At 37.9% G+C, this 26,954-nt stretch overlaps 1 protein-coding gene across 1 annotated transcript in view; it reads left to right on the forward strand.

Annotated features, from left to right (window-relative positions):
* Positions 1-9,441, forward strand: part of DTWD2 (DTW domain containing 2) — a 65,156-nt gene extending 55,715 nt beyond the window's left edge. Inside the window, exons 5-6 of the mRNA XM_009634632.2 lie at positions 4,410-4,538; positions 8,176-9,441. Of these exons, the coding sequence (XP_009632927.1) occupies positions 4,410-4,538; positions 8,176-8,346 (300 nt within the window). The 3' untranslated portion in view covers positions 8,347-9,441. The remainder of the gene's footprint in view (positions 1-4,409; positions 4,539-8,175) is intronic.
* The last annotated feature ends 17,513 nt before the right edge of the window (positions 9,442-26,954 follow it).

The following is a 26,954-nucleotide window of genomic DNA, read 5'->3' on the forward strand; positions in this document are numbered from 1 at the left end:
ATGCAATGGTTTGTGAGAATTGCCAACATTGAGGCGCTGGGAAACACTGGGACTTGAGTTACATGTAGAAATAAAACTTGATTGTATGTGTTTCTTCGTGCTTCCGATGTCTTGGAAACTAAGGCCCCAAACTCCCTTGCACTTATAAAGAGAATAGTTATGCTCATTTCATTGTCTTGGCTAAATTCCAGTGAGTAATTGCATTCAGCTTATCTGAATTCCTCTCCCTAGTTTGAATTGGTTGAGGTACTTTCCATCTTCTGTTTTATGCTATTGCTTATTTTGGTGAGTGGTGTTAAATAGGCTGCTGTTTTTTCAACTTGACATTGCAGTGTTTTGTTAGTGAGTGAAATTATTCCAAAGTGTGCATATGATTTGCAAATTAATTTGACAGCTAAAAAAAGGAGTAAAATATTGTATCATGGTAGCTTCATCATTTCATGGAGAAGTGGTTATAAAATATCATGATTGTTGTTTTGAAATGCACTTAAATAGGGTATTTATGTTATGCTCATTCTGAGTTTTTGAAGTGTAATGTAAGGGGCAGGCAATCTGATTTTGTTTATGTTAACCGTGGAGGAACATTTCCGTAACTTTGAATTAAGCTTGTTCAGCTGGATTTGAGATATGCAGGTGGCAGAAAAAGAATTAGTCCATTTAGGTAGTGCAGAAGCTTTGATGAGCCTGTTGCAATACCCTACCTGAAACTATTAACTCCACAAAAGGCAAGGCAAGTTTTAGACCAGTTGGCTGAAAATGAGAGTTGTCCTCCTACACAACCACATTTGAGAACAATAAATATTTCATATATCTAGGCAGGGTTTTTTTCAAGAAGATATTCTTCCCATGTCTGAAATATCTACTAACTATATTAATTAATTTTTGTTCCTGTATTGATTTGGCTTTGTCTTACCATTCAGTTTATGCTCTAAGTTGATAGAGCTCCTCATTGTGTGTTTTATTCATTCAGTGAGCGTACCTAGTTACTGATAGACAGCCATTTGGTGAGTCTATCCAATCTGTGATAGACAAAAGCTGCCCTGACTGTATTTCAGGTGACTAATGATCTCTTTTTCAGATACTGTGCCTCTCTGGAGTAAAGAGTAGGGTAAAATGCAGCCTAAGAGACAAACTGTAGCAGGGAGTTGTCCTGGTCAGATATTCTTCCTCTGATCTCCACCACTGTGCCGTCTGCCTGTGCTATTTTCATCTCATCCTGGTGAATATGTCATTTTTCAGAAAAATGGATGGAGACCACTTGTTTCCATTCTCTCTCACTCTTCCCAGGAAGGAGGAAATTTGGTTGCTGCTGCTGTTGCTGTTAGAAATAGAGTTGACTTTTTGTACAATGTCAGCTGTTTGAGAGCTGCACTTACAGACTTTTTGGCTCCACAGTGTAAGACAGAGTGCAGGCAGCTTTTCTTTCATAGAAGTTGTCTTGCAATTATGAATAATTTTCCTTTCTCTGGAAAGCTGATGGTCTTAAAAGTTTTTCAGCATAAGCCCCAGGAAATGGAAGTATAGAAACCAGCAGACAGAAATATTTCCAGCTCATACAAAAAAAAAAGCCTTAAGGCACTGTTGTCTATGTCCAAGGAGGGGGAAGCCAGTGTGCCTGCAGGTAGTCCATGAGGTGGTTTCTCTCCAGCTCCATAGGGAGACTATGAAGAATGTGGCTGTCAGCTGTTGAGAAAAAGTGTGGATATGTTTCTGCTCTGCTTCAGGATATATGCTGGAGAAACAATGGGCTGACTTTACTCTGGATTTTAATACCTATCTAGGAATTTCTAAGTAGGGACTAAAAGCTTCCTCCAGCATAGCTCTCTCTGTGCTTGAAATAACTAGCTTTCCTACTCTGTCATGATGGAGATCCATACATGGTCCCAGCAAAGGAAGCACAAAAACAAAGGAAACTTTGAGGAACAACAAATGGAAATATTAATTGCATTTTAATTTTCCTTTGCATTTCATTATATGCACTGTTGTCCAAATTCTATGTTTTCTCTCCTAAATCAATTTATTACCTTTTTGATTTTTCAATACCAAATTGAAGTAGGTATTTGATAAAGGTCTGTATGTATCCACTAGCTTCATTCTTGAATCTGCCCTAGATCTGTTTCCCCAGCATGTGGGCTGAATTAGGTGTTGAATATCCAAGTAACTGTTAAAATCTTTCATACAGTAGATAAAAATTCTGCAGTATGACTATAAATTAAAGATTGTAGCCTATCGGCTTCCAGTATAGTGTAATAGCAAGCACAATCTGCTAATGAAGTGCTAGGTATAAATTATTTTCTTTCAACAGTCAAGAGTACAGAGCTAGAGACTAAAGACTCTGACTTTGCAGACATGGAATAATAAACTACTTCAACTATCATGGCTTATATAAATATAAAATACCAGCTCTGACTTTATAGTAAGTAACAGGCATTCATCAAGTAATTTTTCATACATTGTGCCAATTCATTTGCAGAAATATGCTGAATAGCTGCAGAAAATGAAAATTAGTTTTAAGTGGAGGGAACCATTGAATTTGCCAGAAATAACTCTGTATATCATCACCTGTGGCCACTACTTTCAAATATCTAAGAATAGTAAGTAAGTAAGTTCAGGAAAGATACCTTTCTATGTGCTTTGAGACCACTGATGCATTTTCAGTTTAATTAACAGTTGGTAACTGTATAACCTGATTAAAACTACAGTGCATTCCAGCTAATTATTGTGGTAAGCAACCTTAAAATAGCAAAAGCATTGGTCTTCACTCAAGGTGGCAAAATGGATTTTGGAAGATGTGATTTTAAAATTATTTAATTAAAATGACACTTCTGGTATTGGTTGTGAAAAGAATACAAAAGTATTTTATATAATGCAAAAATAGTAAAGTTAGTATGCTGTATTCTTTACATAGCTAACATGTTTCCATCTTCTCCATTTCTCAACCCCAGTCTGTATTCTTTGGCTGTTGAAAGTGATCTCTCCAAACTATCTAAACAATACTTGCTGGAAACTTCTAACACACTCTGAAATGTGCATGGTTCAGTCCTTCACGCCTAATCAATAACAAGACTAGCATTTAAAAAAAAAAAAGTTTCCTTTGATAAACAAGTTAGGACCTTCTGTCACAAAGGTATATTTTTCTGTCTTTTCCTATATTTGAGTATATTGAACTTTCATAGCTAACTTATTTGTCCTTTCCAGAATGGATTTCTGCTTCTCTTCTCACCTTCTTTTTATTTATTTATTTTTAGTTCCCGTTATATTTGGATCAGGTAAAGCATTGAAATCTGATCTTACTCATTCATGTTTCTTCAGCAGCTAAGAGTTTCCCTTTTATAAATGAGATATCTTGAGCTTTTAAGAACAGGTGATTGCATGTAAAGGAGATGAAGGAAAATGAAGCATTACATATAAAAGCAAAAATGGGAAAAGTGAAGGGGGAAAATAATGAAGTGAGGAATGCTGAAAAACCTCTGGCAAGCAGAATGAGAGTGATATTACGAAAAAGAAAATTGACTTGCTCTTTTATAATAATTCCATAAGGTTTATTGTACTGTACTTTTCCCTTGGAAAAGGGACTGATAATATTTGGTTAAGAATAGTGACAATGTTGTTAAAACATTAACTTGTTTAGCAAATTATACTTTAAACATATATGGACATGGAAATTTTATGCATAGAGGAATAATATCTGAATTTTCATATAAGGTCTAATAATGTAAATGCTATGATGTTTAACTGCTATTTATAAACTCAGTAAAAGCTTTTGGAGCTGAAAAGACAGGCAGTGAAATGGTTGAATTAAATTTCTTAAAAACCTTCAGCTTGTGAGATAGCATGGAGTGGTTATCACCTGAGGCAGAGCCAATAGATCATTTTAAAACACGATTTCAGCAAGCAAATAGTTCTAATCAGTGACCTAGTACATTATATGAATAAATGTACTTTCTAAAAGTCTTTCATTCAGAGCTTGACAAATAATATTTAACCAAGGTAAATTGTGTCAGTGACTATACAGTCATTGTGCATTGTATGGGACTCTGTGTGTGTTTAGAGTGTGCAGTAAAACAAGCATAGATGAATAATTTTATTTTTGTTATAGGATATGTATGCCAACTGAAGTTGGTTGCTAAAATTTTATTCAGTCTTTCTCTAACAAATAATTGTATTTTCTTTACATGTTTGTACAGTAACAAATGTGCAGTTCTTGTCTCTGATGGCAGCTCATGGGTGTTACAGTATTATACTAAACAGTAGCATAAGGTCCTTGGCTACTGGGAGACAAAATGACAAAAAGGAAAGAAGGCAACTGTCCACAGAGGGGAAGGGGCTTTGTTTTCCTTAGCGTAGGGAAGAAGTATCTTGTCTGCTATACTGACCTGTTTATTTTAGTAGACTTTGCTATTTTCCAGGTGCAGTTAAAAACCAACATTTCAAGTCAGTATGTAATTCGTACGCAGCCAACAAACACCTGTCTGTCTACACTTGAATGTGCAGCTGTTGCTCTTACTATCATGGAAAAAAATAAGAGTATACAAGAGGTACGTAATTTTAAACACCTGAGTTTTTCTTTTATGAATAGTAGAGGGACAGCGAAGGTACTTAGCTATTAATGTCGCATTTGACAGTCAGAATGTTAATGACGTTGTAATGGTTTTGTTGCATAGCAAACTAAAACAAGAATGTACTGATAGAAACTATTTTTCTTTAGATATTTATTAACTCTGGTATGCTCAAATTACTGACTTTCTTGTCGTGTTCCGTAAGTCTCTGTCATCCTGTACTACTTGCTTGCGCACTTCCTCCTGTAATTCAAAAATATGTTGAGAAGAGTGACTCAGGTCCTCTTCACCTGTACATTACTTGTTTTAAAAAGTTGGTTTATAAGGCACCAAATATAGGCTGTGCTTGCCACAATACAGAATAAAAATCCGCAGAGATGGCAGTTGGGGATTTAGCCCAAAACAAATAGAAGTACTACTGTGTATAGTGCAGAGCAAATAATGCAGAGATGGATGTACTGCTGTAGTTATCTCTTCCTGTCATGTTTTTCTGAGTTCACTTGACATTTCTTACTGCAATACTTAAAAACATAGACCGTGTACTGTAGTACACTAAACTGTACAAATGTTACATGCTAGATTGATTTTTCTTTTTAAACAGTTTCTTTTGGATATTTCTTAGCTATATTTAAAACTATTTTGTTTTATGTGCTATGTTAATTAACTGTAATTAACAGTCAACTGTTAACAACAGTTCAGTTGTGATGTATGGAATTTACATGTTGCACTCTTATTTTACCGAAGTTATACTCAGTCTAAAGTATTATTAGTATTTTGTAGCAAAGGAAGATACTGGTAAACTTGGCAGGGATTATAGCCTATAATCACTCTGATGTCTGATTTTCATGAAGCCTGAAAAACATGATGATTATTTAGTTGATTAGTGATTCATTGGTACTGAATAATGTGGCAAGCAGTGTTTGGAAAGAAATTTTGGTGCTGGGTCTTGAAGGCTCTGTGCCATCAACTTTCTTGTGCTTTTCCCTAATGGTAGATAAAACCTGAAGCCAATTAAAATCAGGAGAGTTTATTACTTTTAAATCTATAACAGATGTTAGGAGATGGTGTATATGTATGAACACCTTAAAATGTTTTTTTACTTCAGTTGAGAACAAAATTGTCATAGAAATACTCAGATATTTTCACCAGTCTCTTCATATTCTAATAGTGGGGAATAGTACTACTTCAGGTACTATCAGTTGAGGCTCTTGGAAATTTCTAGAATATCCTTGGATACAACTTGTTAAAAAGGAAGAGTATTTCCAAGATGGGAGAAACTTAAGAAAATTTGGAGATTAGTATCTGTGAAGTTTCTATCTCTTTTACATAAGATATTAAAGATTTAACTACCTTTAAATTTATGGTTAACTTCTTCAGTTAAGATCTGAATTTAAAATTACAGGGCTGACAAATGTCATTGAGAATAACTGGTGCTAGACTCTAAAAAGTTTTAGTTAGCAGTCAGGTAGAATTGATTTCCTTTTTAGTATGTGTTGGTCTCAGAATATATACTGAAGTCAAATAATAATTACCTTTTTTAATTGATCTGTATTTTTAAAAGATCCTCTGAAGTCAATGCACAGCAAGGTGATCTTTGACTCTCAAAACCCCAGAAACTGATCCAGTTGGAGACAGGCAATTGAGTAGTAAGTTGTGTTCTGCAAAAACTAGGCAGCAGAGGTGATCTGAACACCCTCTTGCAGCTAGCTCAAAGATAAAATGCTTTTGTAAGCCTGTCCCACTGACCTCCCGCACTCCTGCAGCCATGGAAAGCAACCCCCTGGGTTATGTCCTCCTACCAGCCAGCTCACAACTCTTACATGTCATTTGAGGAATTTGGGATTTAACAGTTCTTGAGTTTAAGTTTATCCCAGGTCAAAGAATACTAATTGGACATTAGCCTTTTCCTTGCAAGTTGTGATCCCACTAGTCTGTGATGGAAGAGGTTATTAAGATAATGACCTCCTTAATCTTTTGTTGCTGACGTTAGTAATATCAATTTAATAAGCCTTTTGAAAAAGACCTATGAGTAGTTTTGCAACATAGACCCAGGTCTGCAGTCTGATTTTGTGCCCAAAATGTAGTACAGAAGGGCATGTGAAAGAGGTTTAAAGCTCATCCATGTATTCGCTGTGTTGTAGACTCCACCCTGGGATGCTCATATCCCTCTCCATCAGATAATGAATGTTTTGATACTTGACCTCCACCTACTAAAAAAGGTTCCCAGGTCAAAAATTACTTCTGGAACTGGCATAGTGTAGAATATGCCACCCCTGTGTTTGCCTCTGTGACACTAAAGAGTCACTTCAACATTAAATCAACCACATTTAGAACCAGACTGGGACAAAGTGTGTGGCCACACAAGAAACTATGGCTCAGAAATTGGAACTCTGCATAAAGAAACTCTTCTAGAAACTTGTGAGTCCTTTATGACAGTGTGGTTATCATATGCTTTTGTGTTAAAAGAAGGCAATTATTTTTTGTAGAATTTAAACCCATGAAAAATCAGAAATACTGAAATTAAAGTGGGTTTTGTATATTTACTTTTTCCTTTGTTGTACTAGGACAACATTGGCGTATTTTTCCTTCATCAGGTCTTCTGTCTTATTCAGGTCCAGGGTGAATGTTTTGTTAGTGTCTACAGTTCCCAGTCCTCTATTCTGTTTTATCCCTACTACTCAGAATTGGCCCAGCCTGCTTTTCAAAGACAAAATTATCAGTTTCTCAAAGGTGCTTCCATAAATGTTGCAACAGCCAAGAGCTTCATAAACACTGGTGCACTTTTTTATACCCTCTCAGAATTAAATGACCGCTATTCCCAGCGTATAAGATGGGGAACTGAAGTTGAAAGCCATGGAGGTTAAAAATGGGCACTTAGTTTGATGCCCAGTATAAGTCACTTGATTCTCCTGTGTGCTTAGAAGAGTCACATTTTACTTCGTTGAAACTCAGCTCCTGCTGCCTGCAGTTGCATCTGTGATTGCTTTACGCATCTGCACATGAGACCCCATGATACTGAGGCAGGCAACCAGAAAATTAAGAATGTGCAATTAGGAACCACTTGAGATAAATTTGGTCTGTGTGGCTTCGTTAGTCCTACATAATATTGCTGGGCAGAAGCAGGGATGCAGTCCAGTCTCCAGGACAGCAGTCCAGCTGCCTTGATCATGAGTCCCTCCTCTCTTTCTAAAACCCTGCCCCAAGGTATTTTCATGTAAGCAGAAACAGCTTATTTATTGTTACTTACTTTATTACAGCTTGTTGGCTGACCCACAATCATTGATCATAGTCCATTGCTAAGGTCAAGTTAAAGCCATAACTTACAGTAATGTCGCTGGGGCTGGAGTCAGGGGATGGGTCCAAGGAAGGGGTAAGGGACGACAGCAGGTGGGTGGGTGTACGTCTGCTATGTGGCTTCTTTTTAGTACATGTCTTACTCAGCTGTGCCCTCTGTGTCTCCATAGGTTATATTTTATCAGCATTTATGATCCAAATGATATTTTACCAGCATTTCTAAGTAGTCCTTAAATACAAAACCTGGAATAATTGAGGTGTCTAAAATAGCTTACTAAAAGGTTGGGGTTTTTGTCTCCCCCACCCTTTCATCTTTCTGCAGACTATACTCCGTCCACTTCAAGCCTTATGTTCTTTCCAGCTTCAGCATGGTGCCCAGATCCATCACAGCAAGGAGCATCTTCTCAAAAATGGCTTATATGACAAACCAATGCCAAAGAATAAGCGCAAACTCAGAAGAATGGAGCTTTTGGTGAATAATGTTAAAATATAAAGAAAACTGTACTGACAGTACAGTGGGATTTATTTGCAGCTAGCAAATGAATATGAATCTGGATTTGATCCAAACAGTTGACTGTACTGTAATAAAACAACTTTTAGGCCCTTCGTAGGCAAGAGTTTATCTACCAATGTGACAAACAGTAATGGACAAGCTTTTTCATTTTTGCAATAGGCCAGGTGCCTTTGTTCAGATGATAGAAGATCATTCTCATCTCCTATAGAAAAGAAAAAGAAAACTCTCAGCATAATTTGGAGTTATATTATTTCTTGGGTGACAAGTATGATCCTCAATATGACTGGATAAATTTACTTTGGAGAAGCTTTTATCAGTACAAAAAGACAAGGAATATGAATGTAATGGAATGGTAAGGCTTCAGCATTTAGAAGTATATTGAATTTCTGCTGAGCATTTTAACTTCAGTATCTAATTACAGTAGGTTTTCAAACTGTAATTCCTTATATTACTTAGTTCAGATGAACATAAGGCATGCTATTTGTATAGTTCTTTTTAACTTTGAGATTTTTATTTCTTACATTATTAGAATTCCTTTTCATAAATTTATATACATTTTACAATGCAGTTGGGTTTAGTTTCTTTCTCAGACTTAATTTTTAAATTAAGCCTGCATATGTTTTTACCAGAACCTGATCACTTCTGACTTAAAAAAACCTGTGAATGTAGAGAAACGCATTCTGGAATTATAACTCAGGTGCTTCACTTTTACTTGAGCAAAAACTACTCATCTGCAGAAGGGGATGTTTTATGGATATGGATACGCCATACCCATACCCTGACGTACCATGGTTATGATACTAAAGGAGTTAAACAAGCCCAGTGTAAACAGCTCTGTAAGAAGTACGATGCAATGACAAATGATTATGTCTGGATACAATCTACTAATGTGATTGCAGATCCATTAGATTTACACATGTTCTTTAATTAGTTCTTCTCTTCTAACAGTGATATAACTGTACCTCTTTCTAATGGGAACCACTAGAAGTGGCGGAATTGGGTATTTTTACAAGCTTTGTGATTTTTATGATCTGGAGGAAAAAAAGTGAAATAAAGGTTTTGATGTTCCTTTCTTCATGTTCATAAATGCCTCCTGTGTGAAACAGATTAAAATGCTTAATGTTTGTCTTTACTATCGGTTCCGCTGTAGACAACAACGTGGAGTTAATTGGGTACTAATTAGTCATAGAAAAAGATATTTTGTCTTTAATTTATGAGCTGCAAGGCAAGAAACTGCAGAAGTGGGGGGGTGTAAACACAGTGAACCAATATATTAACTGAAAGCATTTCTGCAATTAACAAGAGAGGTCAAAATTAGGTCAGAGATTAGCTAAGAAGTTTTAGTTAACCCTGAGCTAATAGTGACCTTTTGTTTAGGCATGGACTAACAATTTAATTTGTCTGGCTATGTTAGCAAAGTTTATATAACCTTTTTGTCTTCTCCTGGTCTAGATAAATCCTGTATCTGTCGCTAAATTCAGCAAACCTGCATTAGTTGTGACAAATCTGAAACAAAGCAGTCTCATGTGATTAATGATAGTGTAGATGCACTTTTGTTCCCATTGGAACAACAGAAAGGGCATGTTTATTCCTGTGGAGAAGCACAGCGCAGCAATCTCCAGGCTGGCTTGGAGTCTGAAGTTGCAGTTGTGTGCAACTTGGATGTGCAGGTTTGTGTGTGACACTGGCTCCAGTTCTGGGGCTGGCAAGGCTTGTGCTGGGCTGGGAATCTGTTTCCCCTGCACTCTGGGATATGGTCCAAGCATTCCTTAAGGAAATGAGGGTATCAGTTAGGCTTTGCTGTTAATGCCATATTTACATATATGAACGATGTTCATCATTAATTTAGTTTACCTCGTTTCAGATTCATCTTTCAACCTCCATTATGAAGATTATTTTCCTAGACAGAAGGCTAAATGTGTCTTTTCATAAAATGCGAGTTTATATTATGGAGAACAGAAAGAAATTTGTATTGCGTCCTGGGATTCACAGACATCTGCAAAATGCCTTAGAATTGCAGGATCAGAGAAATAGTTGTCTTGAGTTATAATCCTCCATTAAATACTCTTGTGCGTGCAGTCTGTGCAGAGTTTTCATGTTTTTCAGCAAAGGACAAATTCCATTCAGCTTACAATAAGCACTTTTTAGTTTTGTTCATTCCTCTTGTTCTTCTAATTTTGCTCCTGTGGTTAACAGGATTTGTAGGATCTAATGCTGGATGCCTAGGAGCCTTTAATTGCTAATTTCCTGTGTGTACAGTAGTAGATCAATCACTATGCAGCAGTTGCTGAGGAAACGAAAGCCAATTCATTGCAAACCTCCAGGCATTTTATTTTTTGAGTTTTTTGTATGTCCCATCTCAGCTATAATACAGTGATCATTTAGATGCAACACAGCGGTCATAGGAAGTTCAATTTCAGATTTGTTCAAAGCTATTAAACACAAAATACAATCCTTTTTTACTTTTTTGGTGGAACTTACATGGCTTTAAAAATATACACAATGTAAGAGGAAGAGTTTAGAAAGTTTGTTTTCAGATGTTTTGGATTCAGGATTTACGTCTAAATGCATTACCTGAAAGAAGCGGGAGCTCTGAAATCCAAACTCTTCTTGTGCATGATGAAGTAGCACTCTTTGCTAGCAATTTCATTAGAATGAGTTTAATTTGCAATTTTATTTTTTGCTGTAATGGTCAATCTGTTTCATTTTGCACTTACCAAAAGATTAATGAGTCAAACCCACCAGTCTAACAAGATATTGATTAAAAAGAAAGGAATGTGTTTGCTTCTAATGTTTGGTCCTTTGTCCTTGTCCACTTTCTACTTCCAAATATTGCTACCAAAATGAAATCTGCCTTCCGTGTGCCACTGTGTCACACTTTGGGGAACTGGTGACATGGATAACAGGCTTTTGAACACATGTACACACGTAAAAATTTTACAAAGGCAGGTGTTGTTAAGTCCCCATATTTTCATAATGTAAAACAAAGTTTAAGAAAAAAGAAAAAGCTAGACAGGTTTCAGAATAAGAGCACAACCTTCTGCACACCTTTTGTTTAGAAAGCTTTCAAATTAAAAGTGAAGAGACACTCAGGACAAACATAAATTTGTTTTTCTTCAAGATTTTACTTTCATTGCCTCATAACACCATTTGAATTCCAGCTGGAAGATGGTGTTACCATACTACCAAGGAATTACTCCTTTATTAGTTTTTCTTTAAATAAAAAAAAAACTTTTCAACTGACTTCAAAAGGGGCAAAAATTATTTTAAGACCAAGGAGTTTCTTCTGAACTGTTACATTAGATAAAAAATTGCTTATGCTGCATTATTTCTATTACTTCCCTGCTTGTTTTCAAATTTCATTAAAAACTGAACTTTTTTAAAGGGATAGTGGTTCATGCTTTTTTTCCTGAGGTTTGTGTTTATTATGCTTACATACATGAATGCAAATAAATTATGTATTTGTTTCTGCTTCGGAGCAATAAAAGATCTGATTTGCTGTGATCTTGTGCCACTGCGTCTCTACAGAACTGAATTTGTTTGCATGTGCTGGTATCATGAAGAGGTAAGCCTAGTCCTTTTCTGTGCCTTTTTAACACTATTCAGTCAGTTAATGAAGAGACGTGGCTTTCCCTATGCCCTTTGAAGAAGAAGGTTCCTTTTATTCACCGAAACCTGCGTGAAGACTGAATTGCTTTGGCAGTTTCTCAAGCATTTCCGTTTCAGAGCTCCCTTCTCGCTTTCTGCAGCAGTGGCTGACTCCTGCTTGCTACCCCATAGATACCCACATCTTCCCACACTCTGGCATCCCCCCAAGTGCTGCATCTCCAGCTCAGTGCCCTGCTAGGAGTAATGATCTGGACATCCTGTATCTCACCCGCATTTTTTCCTTCCCAAAATAGTTGTACTCAAGTTAAAAAAAAAAATAAAACCACCAAAAAAAAAAGGTGGTTCTGTTCCCATGCAGCCATTCCTCATCTCCCTGCTAGAGAACCCTCGCTGTAGGGACTTCCATACACCCTCAGTTACCAGGCTTGTTCCTTGAGTCCCTCGTTACAATCCCTCCAAAGCCCCGTCACTTCATGTCCTGAGAGCGGCTGCTTGTGTCGTGGAGGACAGATGATGGGCAAGTAATGAGCAGGGATGGAGGGAAAGGTCTCTTTTAAGAAGCTGAGTAAGAGACTTGGATAAAAGTTGCTTCTGTTGCTAGGCCACGGCTGCTCTAAAGCTTGATAGTCATCACTATGGCTTGGTGTTCGCTTAATACCAGGATTGTCCTAACAGTTTGACTTGTTTGTGGAGTATATCCTAGGGCAGCTGCTTTGTTTTACTGAATTGAGATTGACTAAGTATTTCTTTGGATCACTTTGTGTTTCATAAAAGATGCTAACTGCTTTTCTGTGTGAGAAGGTAGTTCTATCACTAAGCAACAGAAGAATTGCTATACCTATGGGGCAGCAATGCCTGCAGCACAGTTACGGCTTAAGTTGATGTATATACACCACTTGATCTGGTTGGACCAGGTACTGCACATCTTTTGTCATGGATGTAAGAGGCAGCAGATGCTCAGTTGGAAGTAGCTTTGAACTGTTCTCTCTGACCATGCAAGTAATAATTAAAAACCTCAGTAGCTATAACAGACCATATGCTATGCTGTGGCCTACTGTGTCCATAAGGACAGGTAACATATTTTAGCTTTTATAGCTGAACTGAAACTGGGACTTTATCTGGAATATGAAAGATTCTTTTGGGCTTGAATACTAGGATTTACTGTCAATAAAGGGGTGTATCAAAGAGTATGTACAAAAGATTTAAAGCACATTGCAACGTATCTATGTGTTAGTGGAATGGAACAACTTAGAATATTTTGCAAATTAACAATACATTAACCATTTGCATATATACATGCATGTAAATATAGATTATGTGTTTGCAAAATACATAAGTAATTATTACAAGTAATCATATTTTAAATAGGTTTTAAAAGTAAAATTAAATTTCTATGAAAAAAAGTGGGTTTAGTTCCTTGTTTTCCTTTTGTTGACAAAATGGTCATACATATATATTGCAGATATCTAGATAAAAGTAATAGTAAATTTCTAATGGGTTTTTTATATGTTTTTTTATACATTTTCAAATGGCTCTGCTGAGAAATGGGTCATATACTGGTTGTGATTAAGCACTTGCAGAATTGAGGTCACTTACATTACATTTGAATCTTTTCAGTAATTACTAGCAGAAGGTAATGAGGAAAAAGTGATACTGTAGTATATTAATTTATCAATTTATGGTACTTTATTATACTTGAAATAGTCCTCTAAGGGATCTTAACTTTACACAAAATCAAGTTCCCTGTTCTTTTCAGGGATTGGATAGGATGTCTTGAGTCAGTGATGGATGTACTGATGTATGCCAAATGTGGAATCGATATTGTGAGGAATACTAAGTTTAGATTAAAAGATTATTTATATCATTTTCCCTAGAAAGGTTATGTGAATTTTCTTTTTCACTGTGAGTGTCTATGGAGTAGTGTCATATGTTTTTTTTTTCCATTTGAGTGTAATCAAGTTACGCAGAACTGGAATCTTACCAGTCATTCTGTTTCATTCTGGATTGTATCAGTAATGCATTTGTTAATGGAAAGTGCTGGTAGTCAGCTGGTGTTAGCCAAAAAAAATCGAGCACTTACAGTTTGTGACCCTTGCCTTAGTCAAAGGCATTTTCTTTGTCTTTGAGTAGGCATTTGTAGTAGACAAACACGTACCTCAGTTGATCCTGAAACAGTTGTGCGATTCTTGTTCTGCGTGGCTTTGTTCACCTGTGTCCCCCCAGGCAGCCAGCAGTTCTCCTCTCCGGGATTCGTGCTGTTGGTCTCCCTGTGATCAGCGAGTTTCACATTCTTCAGCCATGCAGGCTGAACTTACACCTCTGCCTGCAAAACTAAATCATCCCTGCCTCTCTGTTCAGACAGCAGTCATGTTTCCGTTTTGACCCTGTCATCACTGTGGAGTCACAGATGAAATTTTGCAGAGCTGTTCTGGCACTGTTGGGGCCTTATATGCTTTTGATATAAGGAAGGAGAACGCAGTGTGAACATAAATTTCTATTGCAGTTATGGTTCACTAGGGATTTATTTGAAATGGAAAAAAAAAAAGTCAATATTTGTCCAATGATAAAGGACCAAATATGAAAGCGAACTTTTAAGGACCAGATTTTACACCTTGCCTAGGACCAGGTAACGGGAGGTCCTCGCTTATGTGCCCTTCACAAGATGCAAGGGAAATCACAGCCCTTCTGTTCCCGGGGAGAGAACAGTTCCTTCTCTCTGTCTCTAGAGGCATGTATCACTTCAAAGACAGAGGGAAAAGGGGCATGACTATTGTATTGCTCAAAGTTGTTGTAACACTGTATATTACCACTATAAAAGTGAATCTGTGGATGGATGCAGCCTTTTATTTATGATATACCCTCTAAAGTTTTTTAGCTGCTTTACAGCAAGAGGAAGTTAAGCGTATTTGCAAACCAAACAAGAGAAGCATTCACTTATCTGGCAGCATTATTTACCTCAGACATAGACTGATCTGAATTGCTGTTGTTGTTTTTACAGTGTGTACATGGCAAAATGGTACCTAATTCAATGCAATAACAAAGTTGGTGGACAGGAAATTGGGTGCTTCTGAGGTTTGGGGGGGGGGTTTTGAGGTAGCCCTAAAATTCAGGAGCAGGGGAAAAATAATTGGAGGAATAGGATTGGATGTGGAGAGAGGTATGAGTTATACAATCGGAGAGTTTATACCCTGTAATTTGCATCTTCTCTGACTTCCTGGCACTTTCAAGTCAGAAAAACTGTAATGTGAATGCTGTAGCCTTTAAGAGAACTGACTCAGTCTTCATCTTTATATTCTGTTGAAATTCTAAAAACAGGTCCTGTATGAACTTTGCCTTTGTGAAACTTTGGATGAAATTTTGGTGATTTGGATTGAATTCAGTGCAAGTTTTACAGTTAACTTTGGTGTTTTGTCTGTAAAATACTGCATATATTCTGCCTCCAAAATTGCTGAGGCGACCAAAGAAGATGGAAAGCTAGTTGTAGTATCATAGCTCAACTTCAGCCTCCTGAAATAATTGTATGAATCGTGTCTATTCAATGGCAACAGCTGATTTTCATCCCCTTTATAAGTTCATCTAAAGTTACAATCATACTAGTTCCTTTATTTTGAGAAAATTACAAGTTCCTAGAAGTAGATGTTTGGCAGGTAGTTATTTATATCAAATTGTATGTATATCAAAATGTTATTTGTATGTACCTATTTGTAATTATTCACTCATTTTTAGTAACTTTGTCATCTGCACAACGATTTCCCACCTTTTAGTCCAAGGTTCTGTTTCTGATGCATAGCAGGTAATGGATGTTCATGAAAAAATGCTTCATACACAATTTCTTTCTTAGAGAAAAAAATGCAGTGCTTTTCATTAACACTGGAACTTAATAAAGGGGAAAAAATAAAATGTGACAGAAGTGTTCTGTTGAATGATTCTTCCAGTTAAGTTGATGATTTCTACAGGGGAATGCCTCATGAATAATTCAGATAAGATGGAAGCAAGTGCCTTGCTGGCCAATGACTCAATGAAGAAATCATGTTGGAACCAAAGCATCGTATGTAAAATGCATGATAGTCTTAATGCTGATGTTTAAGTATTAATAAGTTTTGTCCTGTAGGATAGCCAGAGCTGCAGTAAGGTTGAACCCCAAACAGCATTTGTGTATATTGCTTCTGAAGCTGTCACAAGTGCTCTGCTTTAAAATGGAACCAAGTAGCTGGTCACTGTTGCCTAAAGTAGTGCCAGGCTCCAGTTCTCATGCAAGCTGAACTGGCTTTTTAAAGAGAGTGTGGTGACAAAATTTTACAGATGGGTATGGAAAAACTATAGGGGAGGAAGCAGGTCTTCCACTCTTATGTTGCTCTGCTTCCTGAAGAGTTAAACTTCTTAGTGTAAGTAATCGAAGCAGGAACAGATGCAAGCTTTAATAGAAATCTGATATATTTTAAAAATGAGCTATGGTAGCTCATGTAAGAAATGCACAGTAAATACCAACTGTTGTGTTTTAATTTCCATATTTATTAAACAAATATATTTGTTGTGCAAATACACCCCAGTTGTGAATGCAGCCTGTAGATGCCTGAGTTTTATGGAGGGTAATGACTGTTATCTGAGAATGTTTGAGGAGTTTAAAAAGGTTGCTTAATTTCTTCATTTTCATTGTGGTACCAAAACCCGCTAACATGCTTGCTTTATGCTTGAAAGGAGTTTTTGGGCCATTCCTATTCATCTGTTTCATTAGTGCTGTTTGGTTAGGCTAGAATTCGTCCTTTGAAGCGACTGTGGCTACTGAAGGCCTCTCTCAGGTGCAGCGGGCGACTGCTCCTTTTGCTGCTGCCTTACTGTCATCGTGGTGTTGTACAATAAGGACCTAAGGACTTCGCTGCAGCATGTAAAATTCATTTCAACATCTCAGAGCTGAAAATGTACTCATGTGCAGTGGCATTCAAAAAGCCAATGTAATACTTGGATAGCTGTTGCAGCAGTTTTTACCCCTTCTTAAATATGTTACCCCAGAGGCACTAGCAACATTGCTGATGGGCTCAGCTTTGGCCAGTGATGGGTCTGTCTTGGAGGCGGCTGGAATTGGCTCTGTCCAGCATGGGGGCAGCTTCTGGCGTCTTCTCACAGAAGCCACCCCTGCAGGTCTGTCCGTCCCCACTTCCCCCAAACTTGCCATGTAAACCCAATAGAGTGTACATGCACAGCTGCAGGACAAGGCTCCCTGGCCGAGACCAGCACACACATGACGCAAACACAGATCAAGGAGAAAACTTCACTGTTATTGAATGCAGGGACAGCTGAAAAGTGGCAGCTCCTGAGAGATCCAGGGCACCAGCAGTGTCCCCATGCTGCAAGAGCAGTGGGCAGGCACTTAGCTAAATGGCCCAGAGAAGCCCTGGCGCAGGGCTGTGCTTGGTGCTGCAGAGGAAGGTGGAAAACCCCCGGGGACCAGGGCCAATCTGCCCTGGGGGGAAAAATTCCTTCCTGACCTCAGAGCTGCTGATCTCTCTCTGGTGACGACCGATAGGACACGAGGAGATGGAATGAAGCTGCATCAGGGGAAGTTCAGACTGGACATTAGGAAAAGGTTCCTCACTGAGAAGGTGGTCAGTCTGTGGAACAGGCTCCCCAGGGAAGTGGTCATGGCACCAAGACTGGCAGAGTTCAAGGAGTGTCAGGGAGTGTCTGGACAACGCTCTTGATATATGGTTTAGCTTTAGGTAGTCCTGCAAGGAGCAGGGAGTTGGACTCGATGATCCTTATGGATCCCTTACAACTTGAGATATTCTGTGTTTCTACGATTCTACTGCACATCTACAGTAACTGGTTGAAATACCACTGTACACTATTTCCCCATTACTTGAAGTCTTAACAGCTTGCTATTTTTAAACAAGCCAATATTTTCTGCTTGGCAACTTTGTTAGGAACAGAAATAATTGTATACAGCTCTTGTACACTATACTTGCCTTTTGCAGTGTGCCTTCCTAGATATAATAGGTTTTAATTAAACCTAATAAATTTGACAAAAATATTTTGATGATGCTCTGTAATGCCAGAGATTTTACATTTAATGGCACTTAGAGCACATTGACACATGGAACTCCTGTGACATGTTTATATTTCAGTGTTTCTTGGATCAAAAGTCTCTTCTAATAAAAAATGACACAGTATTTATGATGCTGTGATACATAGCTCATCAATCCTTAAGGCTGCAGGGAACAGTATGGCACAATTTCATGAAAGTAGATGTGATCCCACTGAAATTTATTGACAGTTTTAGCAAGAGTATCAGTAATTCAGGCTCCCTATAGCTTTTGGTTTCCTTTAAGGAAATTAACTGTAAAAATATTAATTCCAGATAACAGGTCAGATCCAGCTTTAGCAAATAAAACCTCAGAAATATGGGCTAAAACAAAATACGTCAATATATTTTAGTCCTTAAATCTCAAAATGTACATGGTTGAGCATGATTTTTAGTTAATGATACGAGCAAAAAGGTTTCAGGTAATGCTGTAGAATAATTGTATCTCCTGATGGATGAGATGTGGCACCTGGTCATGTGTGACCTTCAGGCAAGCTGCACTGTAGAGTCGTTAACTTAAAACATCATTACAATGTTAGCATCTTGTGCTCATGTTTTTCAAATCAGTGAGCTATCCAGTTAGCTGCAAATGCTCAGTGGAGCAGTGTAGGTCACACTAGTCTTCAAGCTTGTTGCTGCAAAAGTACTCAGTAAAGAAAAAAACCCCAACAAACTAATTTCAGCATTAAAACAAGTAACTTTTACTGGTGCCTTTTCCTGTTATCTTAATAGACTTGTCTCTCTGTGAAACAGAAATCAGGTCTGTGGTCTTGCTAGGGGTTTCTCACTCAAGCTGCAATTTATCCATAGCAAAATTTTAATTACTATAAATTGCAAGCATAGGTTTACAAAAACACGAGATGCTGCAGATACCCCTTCAGGACTGCTTGAGTTTCCTGAGCCTTTCAAATTGCACTGTTGTCTTTTCCTTGATTTTCCACATCTCCTTTATGTTAAAAATTACATTCTAACCTCCTTGGTGTCTCTCTTCACAAGCCCTCTTCCCAAATTAGGACATACGCTGACCCACCTCTCTTAAAGGCTGTGTTTAAGTATCTTTCCTTTGGCTTTTGTCTGACAAGTTGCTAAAAACCAGAGTACCAGTCTTCCCAACTGATAAATTATCAGATCCTTTCTCTTATTTTCATATGCCTAGTTTTTGATTGGACAGGCTTGAGAATTACTGCTCCAAGTGTCTGGAGTTTAATTGCTTATAAATTAGTTCTTTCATTTGCCTTACTGTGCTAACCACTTTCTGTTAACATTGCTTTCAAAGATCCATTTTCTTTGCTCCAACAACTTTGTATCTCAATATGAGATTACAACATTTTATGGTTCATAAGGCTGTATCTTAAACTAGAACTGCAATATACAAGTGTGTGCTGCCGTGGCATCTCTTTTTACTATAAGCTGTTCTGTTTTAAATATGCTTTTCAGGAAGATCTCACTAATTTTCCCATTTGGGACCTCTGGCCTTCATGTATGTAAACTGACATTTTATCAGATTATAACTTACTGCGCTATAAAATACAAGAGCCAGCTCAAGATTTGTTAACTGTATTATAGGAGATGCATGTGGGTGAGTTTTCAAGGTCATGTGATGCTCTTTTGTCTTCTCTCTTAAACCCTGTCCCTCAGTTGTCTATGTATTGGTGCACATCAGGCCTTGGCTTTGGTGCGTGTCTAATTCCCTTTGTGAGGAGGCTCTAGAGCTGGACACAATCTCTAGACAAACTGGACAAAAGCGTTCTCTTCTCTGGTGTGGACACAATTAGTGCACTCTACAGGGGCCAAAGTCTACTGTGGTGGAGATGCAACCGGTGTGCTCAGTGCTCAGGGAATGGAGGTGTAGATATTTACCAAATTCTTTGAGAGGTAGTTTTTGTGTCTTTTCATTGAGGCCAGTGAAAGCCTCAGCTCTCGTGATGTTGCTGCTGGTCCTCTCTGGACTCAGCCAGCTCCGCTTGCAGCACGTAGCCAGTACAGTAGGAAATACTTGATCCTGCTGATGTGCACAACAGGATCCAGCTACGTCAAGGCAAGGATGGTGTCTGAGAACACTCGTTTCTCCTCTTCCCCTAACTTTCCCCCTGTATATTTGTCATGCCTCTTTGTACAATGAGACAAGGACTGTGATGACCAAAGGAAAGATATGTTCAGACATACTCCTCAGTGTCATTTTATTTGACATAAAATTTTACTGCTTTGGAAGTGAGTGTAGTTTCACAAAACTATTGTTATTCATTCCTTGGGAAGGAGCTTAAACACAGTTAATGTTTAGTAATGGGTGAAGCTGGATTTTTTTTTAACATTTCTGAGTTTCACCTTAGTGTTTGTTAACTTTCTTTCTAGTACAAAAGTACCATCTTTCATTAAAAGGAAATTCTGGGCTCTGATTTCTCAAAGATCCCAAGGGAATCCCATACTTTTGAGCACTAATCCTGCTCAAAGTCATTTATACTAGTCATTTTTTTTTAATTTGTGGCTGTGGGTAATAAGTGCATAGGCTTCTGATGTTTACTCAGTTTTTGTTAATGTTATTGTACAAGGATTTTTCAGTGGAATGGAAATATTTATGTAAAAGTTGACCAGGCATGACAATGCTAGTGTTGTCAGACCAGGGGCTGTTGTGACTCCCTTAAACTACATAAGAGTTAGTTCAAGGGAAGCTTTACAGTTTATTAAATCTTTCTAAGGCATGTCAGTGGAACCAGCTGGACCTGTACAAATGTACTAGATCTGGTCAAGAGGAGAAGTAAAGTCTACTTACTTTCCATATTTCTGTATCTGCTGCTAGAATGTTTCTATCATCTTGGACATTTCAGGAATGTAACAGAATCACTAAATTCACTAAAGGGATTCCATTTTCCCTGGTCTTTTATTATAGATCAAGATAGACTTATGTGGCAACATGAAGTTTTAATACTTTCTGGAAGCATTGGATGCTTGCTTCTGAATCTATGTGAGCACTGAAGATGCTGTTTAAAAAACTTGAGTTTCATGGTGTGTATTGTAAGCATATTGTTTTTAAGGGTGTTGAAAACAAATTTTGATTTTTCAACTAAGTAGCCCCTGCGTAAAAGAAGTGTGTAATAGTAAATAAATTGATTTGGCCCTCAGGGGATGACTCTTGGTGATAGAATGCATTTTTTAGTCCAGAAATAACTGTACAACATGGGGGAACATAGAGATGGTTGAGAAGTGATACCAGTTCAAGGGAAATGTGTTAGGCATCGGTAACTGTGCAGCTGGGAGAGAAGGAAAACAACTAGGAAATTTCCCAGCCTAAAGACGGGGACTGTTGAAAAATCTGGTTAGAGGTTTAGTGGAGCTGAGAAATTACTAAAATAACAATAGGAAACTGAATGGATTTGAAATGTGAAGTTCCAAGTTGTATATTTTATTTATAGATATAAAAATGTGTAAATATACATATAAAATATGTGTGTGAGTATATATACTTTGTCACCAAACTGTGCGCAAATGAGGGCTATAATTTTGCTTTGAGTTTTTGAGAATGTGCTTTTCAACCTCTTGGTCTATAGTTTCTGGTGTCAGAAGAATCCCTTTGTGGGCATTGGGTTCCGTGATGCGCTGTTAAAGGAACTTTATTTATAATGTATTTTCAAGCAGAATTAATCAGTGGTAACCCTAGGCAATTGATTTGTCCAAAGCAGAAACTACATGATATTGTTATGAGTGCGTAGGGAACTGTACACAGAAAGTACGTTTGGGGAGTTTGTCTCAATTTTTATTCTCTTTCTTAAATTATCATTTTTAATGACGTCTGTCTTCTCATACTGCAAATGATAATTTCTAATGTCAGTGAGTATAGTTTGAGGGGAAGAGGATCATTGAGCCTTGAGTAAAAGTGAACTTACTGGGCCTTCCACGTCCAACTACATTTTACTCTGAAACATGGTCAAGAAACAGTGAGGTATCTTCTCTTTTGGGTTGGGCCTTTGTTAGGCACCAAGTCTTGCAATGAGAGTAATGTGTCCCTGGATTCCTTTGAAAATCCAAGTGTCAAACTGCACTTGAGACCAGGGCCCAACTTTATTGCATTAAAGGCTGAGCAATGGTGTCTAAGCTCAAGTGCACATACAGATACCTTAGCTGAAGGAGGAGTCATGAAGCAGCAGCTCCCTTAAACCACAACAGCAGTTGCGGCTACTTATCACTGGGAAGGAAGCTTTGAGGCATTTAATCTGAAGGCCATTTTAAGTTAAACTCAAAATATATAGGAAATGTGTGGAAAAAAAGCCCTTATGTAAAAGTTATGTAAATGACCCACAGAGCTAAGGCGAAAAAACAGATCTGTAAGGCTATTTAGGAATTTAAACAACTTATTCTGGAGAATGAATGAGGAAAATTATTATGCCTCGCTATTTCAAGAAGACTAACTTGATTTTCTTCATCTCTCTGCCAGAGAGAATACTTCTCATTTGTGGGCAGTGGGGCTTTTTTTTTTGCTTTTGTTTGTAATTCAATCCTTGTTCTTCAGACAAGAACTATTTTGCTCTAGCAACTTTGCTAGCACCCAGTAGAGTTCATACATAGCTTGTAAACAATTTTGTCTTTGTAAACACCTTCAAAGCAAAGATTTTGTCATGGTTGGATGGAACTGCACATTGCAGAAGCAGCCATTAGACCTGAAGACAGACTAATTAGATGTCTGCCTTTTGCTACATGATATTAAGACTTAAATTCTAGCACACCTAAAGTTCATGCAATTCCAGGCATCAGTCAATTAGACAAAGGAAAAACAGGTCAATTTTATTAGACTCCATGACTCGGGCAGTTGATTATACTGAGAAAACACAGGACTTGGTACTTAAGCAGAGGGTTTGCTTTTGTAATTGACTAACTGCTGCCTCTTGCTCTATTGACCTTCACTAATTTGTAGTATTGTCTGTCATTCCTTATCTGCAGCTGAGCAGGGAGGTTCATATGTAAACATCAACATCGTTAAGGTCAGGGGGGACTGCATCTGTCTCTGTAGCCTGTTCATTTTAATTGTGTGTACAGCCAGGCTGCAGGCTTTCTGCCATTTCGTTCCGCAGATCTATCTGAAAATCTGAGTCTTTGTCATGCTGTCACTATTTTAATAATAATAGTGAAATGAATTGAGAAAATAGCTATGGATCATTTAAAAGCCTACAGAGTTTCTTCTGGTATGGTCCCCGTGCTGCCACAGCACTGCAAGGGGGGTGGCATCACCTGGGCAGCAGTTCTGTTTCAACATACAGGTTACGCTGGTTAGCCCTGACTGTCCCGGTGGCGTATCATGAAGGGTTGTTCTCATTGCCATGGGACTCTCTTCCTTTGGCGTATCAGTGGGGAGGCTGAAACTGAGAGAAAACTCCCCAAAACTTTTACTCAGAAAGGTTGCATAAATACCCTCAAGTTCTACTTCTCAATGTTTTGGTTATGTCTACATGAAATGGAAAAATGTGTCAATGTTTACAAGGGCTTGTCAAGACTTCAGCTTTTTAAGAAAATGGATATTTAGCATTATTACCAATGCAGCATTTAAATGTTTGCAGTTTTTGAACACGCTGGCTGTCGTATTAGTCAGAAACATTGTGACAAAAATGCTGTAGGATTACTGTTGTTTGGTGGCTTCTGTATCACCTCATTTCTGCTGCAGAATGATTGTATTAAAAAATACTGGTTTTTTTTCTTCCTCTGAGTACTTAATAAATTTCAGTTCTGTTTGTGATATTTCTCATAGCCTGATGTATTTTAACATAAACTGTTTTTTATAATAACCATATTAAATGTCCTTATTTTAATTTCATCTCTTTGTTCAACATAGCAAGTTTTCTATTTCAGCAAATGACTCTTCTTCCTTTGATGTTTATTCCCTTCATATACATGCATCCACTTCATTTTCCTCTTATTTTACCTTGGCTAAGCTGACATACATGATAGTCTTTTAAAACTTTTTCCAAAATTCTTCTTCTAGCCTCTCATGTTGATACTGCTTAGTCTGAAGGTTTTCAGTAAGTTGTCTAAATAAATACCCACAAACCTTAGTGCTATCACTTTGCTAGCAAAAGACTGCTCCTTCTCCATCCCACAGTGAGATGGAGGACCCAAACATAATTTTTTGCTTCCCTTGTCCATATCCTAATGAGGTGTCCCAATTAATAATCAGCTTCATTTAAGTATCAGTGTTCTGAATTATTTTCATAGAATCAATCATAGAATCATTCTGCATGCATAGGTCCTAGTCTGACTTTTTTTCACGTTGATTTGCGATGTATTTTGTTTGTATGTCAAAGCTTGCTTGTTTTTGAAACAATACATTTATGCATTCATAACCCCTATTGACATGGTAACAATCAGGAATAAAATTGACACATCTTCCTACTAAAGCTTGTGAATGAGAATACTAAATAAGTGTGCTTTCTCATACTCTAATTTGAGCAAGAAGTACAAAACCAAAGACAATAGATGCTTCAAGATCTGGTTTTGAAGCAGACTTGAATGTATAGAAAGATGCTGAGTGCATTAATGGACAATCAGCAGTTTCACTTTGGCAAGTTGATGAAAGTGTTTTTAAAGGCAGTGACCTACCTCATCCTCCCTCCAGCCTTGCTACTTCAAAATGATCTTCAGAAACCAGTGCTGACCTGCACAGAATGCTGAGAAGGGCTAAAACTTGTACTGCATGTCATGAGGACTAATTGAAAGAAACAACTTGACGAATTTTCTAGTCCAGCAGTCTGGCTTTTGTAGCGAAACTGCATTTCTGAAACACTGAAACACAGCAAGTGGAGACCAAAACGTTATTGCCTCTAGCAGTGGATCTTTGATCTGGCTCTGACTGATGTTGCGTAGCTGTGAATTCCTCAAGGTGACGCAACATTAGTTCTGAGCCATATTACTTGCAGATCTGGATGATGAAGCAGAAAGATAACCTGTGTACATATTTAACACTGCAGCTCTGTTACACTGCATTTCCTTGAACTCATGTTTATACCTTGCATTGCTTGCTTGAGAAAAACACTTCTGTTTGTTATTTGAGAGCCCTCATGGAGACACTCTTCTTCAGTGTGACCAAGCATCACTCCTGCCTACCAGGAAAGTGTAGGTGAAAGAAACTAATTGCTGCCCTTGGGAAAATGCAGCAAAATACTGTCCTCCTGTGTTAAATTTGCACATTATCAGAGTAGTAAAAGAGAGCAAGCATCCCACAGTTCTCTGCAAGCTGAGAAGATGGGGGTAAGATCAGCCATGAAGGGTGTTGTAAATTCCTCATACAGCTAGTGGGAAGAGGGAAAGTCCTCAAAAAGTTTGTGTCCTAACAGTTGCATATACATTGCATGCACGTGCTTGGATGTTCTTTTCCTACAACAGCTAGATGACATCTCCCTGCTTTAGTAACATTGCTGTAGTGATGTGCAGATGAAGAGTGAACAGAAATGAAGGCAAGCTCGGGCCCAGAATGAAAAAGCCTTCTGTTTCAACAAGCCCTTTACTCCCAGGCAGAAGGGAAAGCTTTTTTACTTGAAACCATGCTCCATCTTAGTGACAAGTGACCAAAACACAGAGTGAAGCAGAGAGAGAGAGGTAATTGGGTTAATTCAATTTGGCCTATATTTCCAAGATTTGATCAAAGACTGACTAAGTAATTTGAGGAGAGTTGGTTTGTTGTTTGGTTTTGTTTCATTTCTAAAAAACTAATTACAGCTGGTAAGAAAATTGAGATCTGTGTACAACATTGATGCAGATTATAAATAAATAATACATTATTTATAGAGTGCATTTCATTAAGAATAATTTCAAAGTGCTTTGCAAATGACTGTGGCTTATATACAAACCTATGCAGTGGACAGCAGAGGCCAAAAGAATGTAACACCCATCTTAGAAAGTTACTTTGAAATTACTGATAAGCCAATTTGCCTTTATTAGATCACGGGTCAAAGGTGGTGGTGGCTGGGAGAAGAGCTCAGCTGGAGGTGGAGAGTCAGGAGGTTCTTGTGAGACTGGTATCAAGACTGGGAGGAAGGAGTCCCTGAATGTGGACTAATGGGGAAAAAGTGCCGGACAGGAATGAATGGCTGATACTTGGTGTTAGAAACCTTGGAGGATGTGGTGTTGGTGTGCATATGTGACTGTGCTCTTCTCATGTGAACAGGGCTGTTTCATACAAGGCCAGGTTGGACAGGGCTCTGAGCAACATGATCTAGTTGAAGATGTCCCTGCTCACTGAAGGGGGGTTGGGCTATATGACCTCTAAAGGTCCCTTCCAACCCCAACTATTCTATGATTCTATACGAGGAGAGAATTTGCTCTCCTGATTATGGCACAAAATAGGAGTGGAAAATTGTGTTAGTAGGATCATGGAGAACCACTCTGAGTTTTAGAGGTAAAACTGGCTTATTTGAAGAACCCTATAATTAGGCAGCTAGATCCCATTAGAAAGGAATCACAAAACAGATAAACCTCGTAAGCCTGCTTTTCTGATTTTCATTATGTATATTTGTTGAGTATGCTGATTTCCCCATCTTTTCCCATTGTCTAAGTTATTTGAGAATTTCTGGAGACAAAGTTAGTATTTTCGTAACCTTTATGCTTCTAGACCAGAGATCCCCAGCCTCTTCTACATGGAGACAATGACTGATGCAGAGCACTGGATACTTTAGAAAAAAATAAAAAACAACTGAAAATGTGCAGGGAGATTATGAGAGTAAAAGGCAAACTTCAAATGTACAAGCAATTTTATTGTAGTGTACTTCTTCATGTAAGCGTTGTCTTGCCTGGCTGGAAGTAAATGTGATATGTCATGGTACAATGAAATAGTGCTGCTTCTTTATAAAACTGGGGATTAAGTCTACTGCTCTGCTTCTCTGGCCTTCTCATTTATGAACAGAGGTTTTGAATAGAGCAT

This window comes from Egretta garzetta, unplaced genomic scaffold (assembly GCF_000687185.1).
Source record: "Egretta garzetta isolate BGI_Z169 unplaced genomic scaffold, ASM68718v1 scaffold272, whole genome shotgun sequence".
NCBI classification, from domain to species: domain Eukaryota; kingdom Metazoa; phylum Chordata; class Aves; order Pelecaniformes; family Ardeidae; genus Egretta; species Egretta garzetta.